This window comes from Euphorbia lathyris, chromosome 1, assembly GCF_963576675.1.
Source record: "Euphorbia lathyris chromosome 1, ddEupLath1.1, whole genome shotgun sequence".
NCBI classification, from domain to species: Eukaryota; Viridiplantae; Streptophyta; class Magnoliopsida; order Malpighiales; family Euphorbiaceae; genus Euphorbia; species Euphorbia lathyris.
In genome coordinates this window covers 10,675,286-10,686,018 of record NC_088910.1, presented here as the reverse complement: position 1 = coordinate 10,686,018, position 10,733 = coordinate 10,675,286, and the positions used below count along the sequence as shown (strand labels likewise).

Genomic DNA, 10,733 nt, shown 5'->3' with positions numbered 1-10,733 from the left:
CCGACATCTTATGGATGTGGCAGTGTTTCACTGCCCAACACTCCGTACCATATAACAATGCTGGTCTAATTGCCGTCCGGTAGAATTTTCCCTTCAATCTATTAGGCATGCCGGGATCACAAAGGAAACCCGTAGCACTCTTCCACTTCGACCAACCAGCTTTAATCCTATGAGCAACATCTCCATCTACTTCTCCATCCGTTTGGATAATAGATCCTAAATACCGGAAGCAATCCCTAAACTGTGATTGCAATTTACTGAAAGGAAAGAATTAAAAATGTAGAATTCTTTTATTTATTTGCATGTAATATTAAACAAAACAATGTATGAATCAATTAAAAATTCTTTGTCCAGGTGAGAGAATATTTTTAGGATCAAACTGAGATTTTCTCTGTTGAAAAGTTCCCCATTTTGGACCAAAATGTTTGATCCAACCTTCTTTATTTGGTTGATTTCCCAGAAACAGCTTAATATTAATTCCAGCTCCTTCAAAAAACTTCAGAATTGCTGCATTTTGATCCTCATATTCTTGTAAACTGTGAGGTCCAGTTTCATATAAAAGCCCCAAAGTGTAAAAAATATCTTCTTCAGGTACCACTGCCGACATTCTGTCATCCCATCTGCAATATTAACTTATTTGTTACTATCTCAGCAAATAAATAAACTTTCACACGTACAGAGAAAGAGAAAGAGGAAGAGTATAATTGCTGGAAGAAAATTCTGTTGTCTTACTATTTCTATTCATAGGTATTTATACATTACCGACATAACTATTGGTAAACAGTACAACTCACTGTAAATACAGATGACCCTGAAACAATACAATTTTTAACAAATACAGACATGATTCTTGGATAATACAATGAACCAAATTAAAGGCTATTAATTATAAGTTTATTATTTCAACATTAAATTCCAAAAAAAAACATGCTTATGGTTACACTTTTTGTGTCTGTGATTTTTTTTTCCGACCTCAGTTCATAATTTTTTAAGTCGACACTATTACAATCTTGAAATTGAAAAGTTGATTATATTTTAAGCAACTTTAATTATTCAACTTTTTAATTTTGAAGTTATTTGGTTGTTGTTGGGTGAGGAGAGTAGAAGCGAATGTTTAGAGTGAGAAAACTCCGAAACTAATGATTTTAGAAAATAATAAATTTAGTTCTGTAGTAAATGTGGTACTAAACCAACTTTAATTCTTGAATCGTTAACAGTTATTTTTTATAATTTCAAACTAAAAATTCATCGTTTTTAACAAAGAAAAAAAACTCAGGACCTTGTTATAAAAAATACCACAGATATACCATTAACAAAAAGTGTAACCACTGAATTTTTCATTATAGAATTTTCACCTTTAAATTAAAGGTTAAGGTATCAAAATAGGTATATGATTTTTGGATAAATATCAATTTAGGCTCTACATACAAAATAGCACAAATATAGGCTTAATGTTTAAAAACTGTATCAATTTAGGTCTCGATAACAGATTGATACGTCATTCCTATTACTCCATTAAGTTCTGATTTTTAACTCCACGTACAATTGACATAACTTAATGAAGTAATATCAACGACGTGTCTCGTTCCGTTATCGAAGCCTAAATTTGTACCATTTTTTAAACGTTAAGCCTATATTGGTACTATTTCATACGTGTAGCCTAAATAGATACTTCCTCAAAAACCATAGATATATTTTAATACCTTATCCGGCTAATTATGAATTTAAAAACATATATTGGCAATTAATATGAGAAATTCTGCCATATTTTTACGGTAAATATAACGAACTAATTGAAAGAGGGATATATACCAATTCACGGGATATAAAATATAAATATATTTATAAGGTATGATTCTTACTTTTCTTTTTTCATAGGGTAGAAAATAATAGGTCCGAGAGTGATATTTCTTTTAAGAAGAATATCCCTTACAACACCAGATTCGAAATCCGAGATTCCTGATTTTGGTATGAACATATTCAACCATGGATGAGCTTGAGAATTCGGCTCCGTAGCTTCAACTCTCAATAAGAAATCTTTATAAGTCGCGTCCTTTTCGTAACTATATTCCGGGTTGGCGTTAAGTGTCCGGAATAACTGCTTCATTTTCTGCACGAACAAAAACAACGCCATAAAATTAGGATCTTTCAATTGCCACAAACGGAACAAAAATGTTATAAATCCTAAATTTCTTCACGAGAAAGTCATTACCGTCTAATTGTGGTTTCACTTATAAGAGTTACTTTAGTCTAGAAACTAACAAATTCATTGATACCACGTGGATGTTATATCATCGATTTTCCGCTAAACGGAAATTTTTTGATGACATGTCATCCAAGTGATATTTTATGCGAATTTATTTACTGGTTTCCGGATAAAAAGAACATTAATAAAACCAAAATTAATCATTTTCGTTAAAATTTTAAAATTCGTAACATTTTTGTTTCAATTTTTAAACAAAACAATGTCGTATGAGTGACTAACCCTATTAATTTATATTATAAATCTTGAATTCTTAACGAGAAAGTAATCGTCGTCTAATTTTCGTTTCACCTATATAATTCTTTGATCTAGAAACCAAAAAATGCATTTTCGGAAAATACCACATGGACGTCATATCTTCGAATTTTTGCAAAATTATGACACGTCATTCAAGTGGTATTTTCTGTGAACCTGTTTGTTCATTTCTGAACAAAACGACTATGAAGAAAACCAAAATTAACCAATCTCGTTAAGAATTTTTTTTTATGATATGTCATCCAAATGGTATTTTACACGAATGTATTTACTAGTTTCTGAGTAAAAAGACCATTAATGAAATCAAAATTAATCATTCTCGTTAAAATTTTAAAATTTGTAACATTTTTGAAATAAAACAATGTCGTAGCCAGTAATTAACCCTATTAATTATCAGAAATAGGACATTATAAATCTTAAATTCTTAACGAGAAAGTAATCCTCGTCTAATTTTGGTTTTACCTAGAAACCAAGAATTGCATGTACCGAAAACACCACGTGAACTTCATATCTTCGAATTTTCGCCAAATTATGACACGTCATTCAAGTGGTATTTTCCGCGACTAGTTTCCAAACAAAAAGACTATAAATAAGACCAAAATTAATCATTCTAGTTAAGAAATTAAGATTTACGACATTCTTATTTCCTTTTTTTGAAACCGAAAACAATAAAACGACGTCGTATAAGCGACTCACCCTGTCCATTGTCTTCTTACCAAAGCCATCATAATAAGAAACATATTCAATACTGTAGAGAACACCAAATTGCTTGGTAAGGGCAGTAATTTTGGTTTTACCTAGAAACCAAGAATTGCATGTACCGAAAACACCACGTGAACTTCATATCTTCGAATTTTCGCCAAATTATGACACGTCATTCAAGTGGTATTTTCCGCGACCAGTTTCCAAACAAAAAGACTATAAATAAGACCAAAATTAATCATTCTAGTTAAGAAATTAAGATTTACGACATTCTTATTTCCTTTTTTTGAAACCGAAAACAATAAAACGACGTCGTATAAGCGACTCACCCTGTCCATTGTCTTCTTACCAAAGCCATCATAATAAGAAACATATTCAATACTGTAGAGAACACCAAATTGCTTGGTAAGGGCAGTAATTTTGGTTTTACCTAGAAACCAAGAATTGCATGTACCGAAAACACCACGTGAACTTCATATCTTCGAATTTTCGCCAAATTATGACACGTCATTCAAGTGGTATTTTCCGCGACTAGTTTCCAAACAAAAAGACTATAAATAAGACCAAAATTAATCATTCTAGTTAAGAAATTAAGATTTACGACATTCTTATTTCCTTTTTTTGAAACCGAAAACAATAAAACGACGTCGTATAAGCGACTCACCCTGTCCATTGTCTTCTTACCAAAGCCATCATAATAAGAAACATATTCAATACTGTAGAGAACACCAAATTGCTTGGTAAGGGCAGTAATTTTGGTTTTACCTAGAAACCAAGAATTGCATGTACCGAAAACACCACGTGAACTTCATATCTTCGAATTTTCGCCAAATTATGACACGTCATTCAAGTGGTATTTTCCGCGACCAGTTTCCAAACAAAAAGACTATAAATAAGACCAAAATTAATCATTCTAGTTAAGAAATTAAGATTTACGACATTCTTATTTCCTTTTTTTGAAACCGAAAACAATAAAACGACGTCGTATAAGCGACTCACCCTGTCCATTGTCTTCTTACCAAAGCCATCATAATAAGAAACATATTCAATACTGTAGAGAACACCAAATTGCTTGGTAAGGGCATTAATTTTAGGAATATCAGAGGATGGGAAGAAGAAAGTTCTCCAAGTATTAGGGGTACCATTGTCCAATAACATTCCACCTTCTAAAAAGTATCAATTGCCATCGTACAAAATAATATTGTCATATAAAATAATATTGTCATATAAAATAATATCGTCCAATAACATTGTCATATAAAATAATATTTATCAGTAATTTCCATTATTTAATTCAATAAATATCAGTTTACAGTACATATACAGTAAAACCTCTATAAATTAATAATGTTGGTACCATGAAATTTTATTAATTTATAGAGGTTATTAATTTCTCGAGTATAAAATTAGTGATCTGGCCCAAATCGAGACTAGAAGAAATTATTATTTTAAATATGTTATTAATTTATCGAGTATTAATTTATGAAGGTTTTACTGTAATAGAAAAACTGAAGAAATTCTACGATCGGGTATATCACTTTCTCAACAAAATTAAGAAAATGCAAATTAGTTATATATAAACCTCAGTTCGATTAGTAACCGAATTGAACCAATACTCGCACCCATATTCTCAAATAACTAAAATTAGACATGAAATCTCTTTAATTTTACTATACCTATATAAAGTAAATGCCAAAAAAAATTGTCAACATAATGTTAAGGAAAAAAAGTAAAATTTAGCTAAAGTTTTTATTAGATAACATTGAACTATTTTATGGTAAAAAAGTAAAAAATATCTCGTATATGGCGCTTAGTTGATATTTCAGTGGGTTTTTTTACATAAATCGATGGAAATAACTTTATGAATATCAAATATAAAGTTAATTGACCTTTATAAAATCGATTCTAAACTTCAATAATCATAGACGGATATATATAAAAAAATGTACGTACCCTTGTCGGTGTAGGACGACCTAAGGGAATTCTTGCATTTACAATAATACCAAACTGACCTAAACCACCAAGAGCACCGTAGAATAATTCTGGATTCTCTGTCGGACTACAGAAAACTAATTCCCCCTTTCCTGAATTAATCAAAACAAAATCCAAATTAATTTCATAAATAACAAAAAAACATAATATGGTAAATATATTATACATATAAATAATTTAATTAATTAGAGATAACATACAAATCTACTCCTAAATCTTTTATTAATTAGAATTAATTTTGTTTCTAATATTTATTTTTGTCAATGTCAACTAGATTTAAAAAAAAAATTAGAAGTGACTAGAGTTTAAATGTCTGATGCAAACATTAACAAATAATAAATAGGATATGAGTCAATTTTAAAATTATTAATTAAATGAACTTTTGGATATTATTATTTTTTCTTAATATTTTTATTTAAATTAGTCAGAAATAAAGTGTTCACATTAAGTCAATTTTAAAATTATTAATTAAATGAACTTTTGGATATTATTATTTTTTCTTAATATTTTTATTTAAATTAGTCAGAAATAAAGTGTTCACATTAAGTCAATTTTAAAATATTAATTAAATGAACTTTTGGATGTTAATTTTCTTTTTTTAAAAATATTTTCTAATTAAATTAGTTTGAAATAAAGTATTTACATTAAAATTAACAATGTAAGAAACACAAATCATTTATTTACATGTGTAAATTTTAGATTAATTTAATAAAAAATCAATTACGGATTGAAAGATCAATTCAACCTTTTATACCGGAAAAGTAGAAGCGTGTATTATTCGGTAAGAAATCGTATAATTTATAATTATAATTTTATAACCAGATATGATGAAAATCATATAAATAGCCCTATAAATTGAAAGATCAATTTAGCCCTTTATAAAAAAAAAAAAAAAAAAACGGCGTGTATCATTCGGTAAAAACCGTATAATTTTAGATATACTTTGATTTGATCCAGTTTAGAGAAAAAATGAGTAAAATATCGGACCAAACCGTATTAGTCATATCATGTATTTGATCTTGATATTAATTAATTATTTTCAAAAGTATAATTTTTGGGGGTTTTATTAGGATTCGATTTTAAACCGATGCACGCAACGAAAAGAGAACATACCAGTAACAATATCGAGTTCCTGAACATTGCTGATTTGAGGACCATGTTTAAAAGTTTGACCACTTATTCCAGCATTGGATAAAGTTCCCCCAACAGTAAGATTTAAATAATCTGTCCACGAATAAGGAGAATACCCTAACCCCAATACATAATTCATTACATCCAACCACAATGTATCGCCACCAACATCAGCGGTCACCGCCGTATCCGATACACCAACTTTAATCGCACCATTTATCCTCATCTGTTTCATGTCTATCACAACCCCGTTTAGAGCGTGTCCGTTAACGCCGATTGTGAAAGGTTGGTAGCATTCATAAGAGGTTTTCACTAGAGCAATAATATCCTCCACTGTTCTCGGCACAAAGACGCCGATCGGCCTGTCATGGACAACGTTGCCGAAATCAACGGCGGCGGCAGCGACGGCGGCGGGGTTCTCGGTGTAAATAGATTGAATTGCCGGCGGTAATGGACAAGGTAAGGATTGGGATATTCTTATGTTGGATAATAGTAAATGGAATAGGAACAAGGTGAGGAATTTGCAACTACTAGAAGACATTTTTTTTTTCTGGGTGTTTGGATAATGGTAAAAAATAAAATTATAATTGTGTATTTATAATTGAATGAGGTGGAGAAATTCAATTAATTTTTTTTTTTTTTTGAATCTAATTCAATTAATTTTTTAAAATTGGAAAAATAATTAAATTGATTTTGTGATTTGGAAAGAAAATAATATTCTTGGTTGTTTATTACCTTATACAGTAATCATCATAAAGATATTTGGATATCAATTTGATAGTTATTTTTGTAATCATCATTATGATATTTCTTAATATTTTTTATTATATTCTATATATAGCTTTCTTTCTATATTTTTTGGATTGAAAAAATAGTTGACAAATCCAGAATTTAAAGTAATTATCCTCTTTTCTCAAAAAAAAATCAATAATTATCCTCTCAAAAAATTTATTTATTGTTATTATTATTCAACAATATTAGAATGATAATATATACTGTCAATTAAAGAAGTAATTTTATTTTCTTTTTTTTTAAGAGTAATTTTATTTAATCAATTAATTTGATTTATTTATAGAAAAAGAATGATAATATTGTTGGAAAAATTGAGTATGTATATATAACATTTTATATGTTACTGTTGACGATTTTGAGACTTCATATATAAATCATAAAATGGTATTTTGAATAATGTTAATACGTAAATATTTTCTATGTCATGAGAGTTTTTCAATGGTATATTATACTATACGCTTAAACGGATAAGTGATGAATAAGAAATTAAAGCTTGAAGTGAAGCATTTAGAATTAATTGCATTTAATTGAAAGATTAATTGAATGAACCACTTGAAATGTCACACCCGACCCTAAACGGCATCGGGTAATTTACATTTAAAAATATTAAATTAAACCCAATAATATACTTAAATTAATTAACACTCTAAAAAAAGTATATTATAATCGAGTTAAAAAAAATAGAGATTCGAAATTTTAGACACGGACGTTACATGAAATTAATTGTAATTACTTGAAAGATTAATTGTATTCGAATTCTGAAACGTTAGAAGTAATTGCATTCAATTGATAGATTAATTTCATTCAATTGAAACGATTGTAATAGTTGGACTTAATAGTATTCAATTGAAAGGGTTGTAATAGTTGAGTTTAATTGCATTTAATATACTGATTAATTACAAGAATTAATCTGTCTATGACGTTTTCCTCAATGCCACTATATATGAATAAGCACATGATTATTTGGTCCAATTCGGTTGATAGAGAGAATTCGAAACTTCTCTAATATTTCTTCCAATAGACTGTTCTGGTTCTTCTGCTTTCTCTTTTACCTCCAGTGATAAATTTGGACACGGTTAGAAATTCGTCGACGGAATCTGTTGTATCTTAAGATACGGTCACTAATTACAATCCAATCAGTCCTAAGGAAACGGGTTGTTCATGCCTTGAATTCAATCTTGTTGCTTCAATCTTCGATTCGGTTCTGTTAATTTTCAGTTCTGTTTCATGTAACTGCACTTCAACCTCAGTTCGTTTCAGTTATATTAATATATATTATGTAATCAAAGTGCAAAATACCCCTAATTTTATCTCTAACGTTTAAAATGGTGTAATTTTACCTCTAACGTTGGCAGACAAGAGCAATTTTACTCTTAACATTCACAAGTTGGATCACATTATTATAAAACACATATGTTTTGTTCTTTATTCTTCACCAATTACATATCAGTTGGTTCTAAAAAAATATTTCATATTTTCTGTAATTTAATAATAGAGTTGAAGATTAATATTTATAAATTTGACTAAATATTGAATTTTTTTGTCCGACACGTACAAAAAAAGTATATTTTTTAATTTTATTTTCAAAAAAATTCATGTATGATCATATGTTTGTGATCTGTTATTAATGAGTGATAAAATAGCGTACGTATGAAGCTTAGATTACAAGATTCATGACCGAGAATACAGTTTGTTGAATAATTTCCCAACTTGTCAATGTTAGGGATAAAATTGCTCTTAGCTGTCAACGTTAGGAGTAAAATTGCACCATTTTAGAAGTTAGAGGTAAAATTACTCCTAACTATAACGTTAAGGGTATTTTTACACCTTATCATTTTATATATTATAAAACAATTAATATTATTATATGGGTTAAGGTGCAAAAGTACCCCCTAACGTTTTTTGTCAGGAGCAATTTTACCCCTAACGTCTAAAATGGTGCAATTTTACCCATAACGTTGATAAATTGGATCAATTTCAGACATTATTATAAAATACTGTCATTTTTTCTTTATTTTGCACCAATTGCATATCAATTTGTTCTAAAAAAATGATATAATGTTTTTTGTAATTTAGTAATAAAATTGGAGATTAATATTTATAAATTCGGTGAATTTTTTGAAATTTTTTTGTCTAATTCGTACAAAAGACAATATATTTTTAATATTTTTTCTTATTTTTTCACATCCAAACATATGTTTGTGATTTGTTACCGATAAAATAACGCATGTGTTGTAGATGACAAGATTCATAACCGAGAAAGTTTGATGAATTATTTCTCAAATTGACCTAATTTATCAACGTTAGGGGTAAAACTGCTCTTGGCTTCCAACATTAGGGATAAAAATTGCACCATTTTAGACGTTAGGGGTAAAATTACTCCTGACCTAAAATGTTAGGGGTATTTTTGCACATTATCCCTCATTATATATGTTTTTGGATTAATCGTAATTTTATTCTTAATAGAAAGAGTGATTTTTTTTTTTAAGAAAGAAAGAGTAATTAAAAAAAATAGAAAGAGTAATTTGATTTAATCAATTAATTGGATTTAATTTATAGAAAAAGAATGATAATATATAATTATTTTGACATATGGAAATTATGTCTCTTTCAAATTGAGTTGTCTAATTTTGAAATTCCTCATAAAATTAATTCCAAATATTCTAATTTGATTTATTTCTCAATATTTAAAAGTTTGGTCCAAAATTGTAATGATAATATTCAAAGCAATTAAATTATTAATTTACTTAATATATATAACTTGTTTCCTTTTATGTATACATTTCAGATTTTAGATTTTCCTTTTTGTGATGTGAGAAGAAAATAGGAATTCATACGATGTATCTAACTAATTTGACTGTTATATAGAATTGGCTTAATACATCATTTGTCCCAAAAAAGCTTGATTGGCCCCCTGAATTTTCAAAATATTTCGATAGCCTCCTGAACTTGCACAAAATGTAATATATTGATCACTCGGTTCAAAAAATGAGTTAAATGTGGAAGATGTATTGTACGCGTCTTAAAAAAAGTAGGCAAAATGTATAATTAAGCCCATGAACTTTACATGTTTTAAGGATTAAGCCCCTGATCAATTATTTTTCCACATTGAGCCCTTGATCATTGATTTTGTTATGGATTTTGCCCTTATTTAACTTTTCCATCGAGTTTAGGAGATGAGAATATCGATTTGGCGATTCTAATATTAAAAATCACAAAATGGGACAAGAAAAAATCGAGTTTGGAAGAATATACTGGAAATTAATTTCTATAATTTCGTTTAAGTTTTTAATTTTTATCTCTCCTAGTCAAAGAATTCTTATTTTTATTTGTCCATGTCAACAAGCCGAATCGCTTTAACGATGTATGCAGTCCAAACTCGACGAAAAAGCTAAATAAGATCTAATCCATAATAGAATCAATGATCAAGGGATCAATATGAAAAAATAAATGATTGATCCTTAAAATAGCCAAAGTTCAGGGGCTTAATTATTCTTTTTGCCAAAAAAGTAAAATGACCAAGATCGGAGGTTTACAGTTTTAATTATAGCAAAAATAAGTTTTATAGTTGAACAAGTAAGTAATAACTTCATTTTTA

The 10,733-nt window shown here is 28.6% G+C and overlaps 1 protein-coding gene across 1 annotated transcript; it reads right to left on the bottom strand.

The window, feature by feature from the left end:
- Positions 1–331: 331 nt before the first annotated feature.
- LOC136214823 (cytokinin dehydrogenase 3-like) lies at positions 332–6,885 on the bottom strand. Its single transcript, XM_066002901.1, has 4 exons — positions 6,326–6,885; positions 5,174–5,304; positions 1,863–2,110; positions 332–620 (listed from the first exon to the last, which is right to left on the bottom strand). The coding sequence occupies exons 1-4, from the start codon at positions 6,882–6,884 to the stop codon at positions 332–334; spliced, it is 1,227 nt and encodes a 408-aa protein (XP_065858973.1). The 5' UTR covers position 6,885.
- Between the last annotated feature and the right edge of the window lie 3,848 nt (positions 6,886–10,733).

Coding starts and splice junctions, on each gene's coding strand:
- LOC136214823 (XM_066002901.1), bottom strand. CDS start 6,884: ATGTCTTCTAGTAGTTGCAAATTCCTCACCTTGTTCCTATTCCATTTA. Junction 5,305..6,325: donor GGAACTCGATATTGTTACTG/GTATGTTCTCTT, acceptor TGATTAATTCAG/GAAAGGGGGAATTAGTTTTC. Junction 621..1,862: donor TACCCTATGAAAAAAGAAAA/GTAAGAATCATA, acceptor TTAATATTGCAG/ATGGGATGACAGAATGTCGG.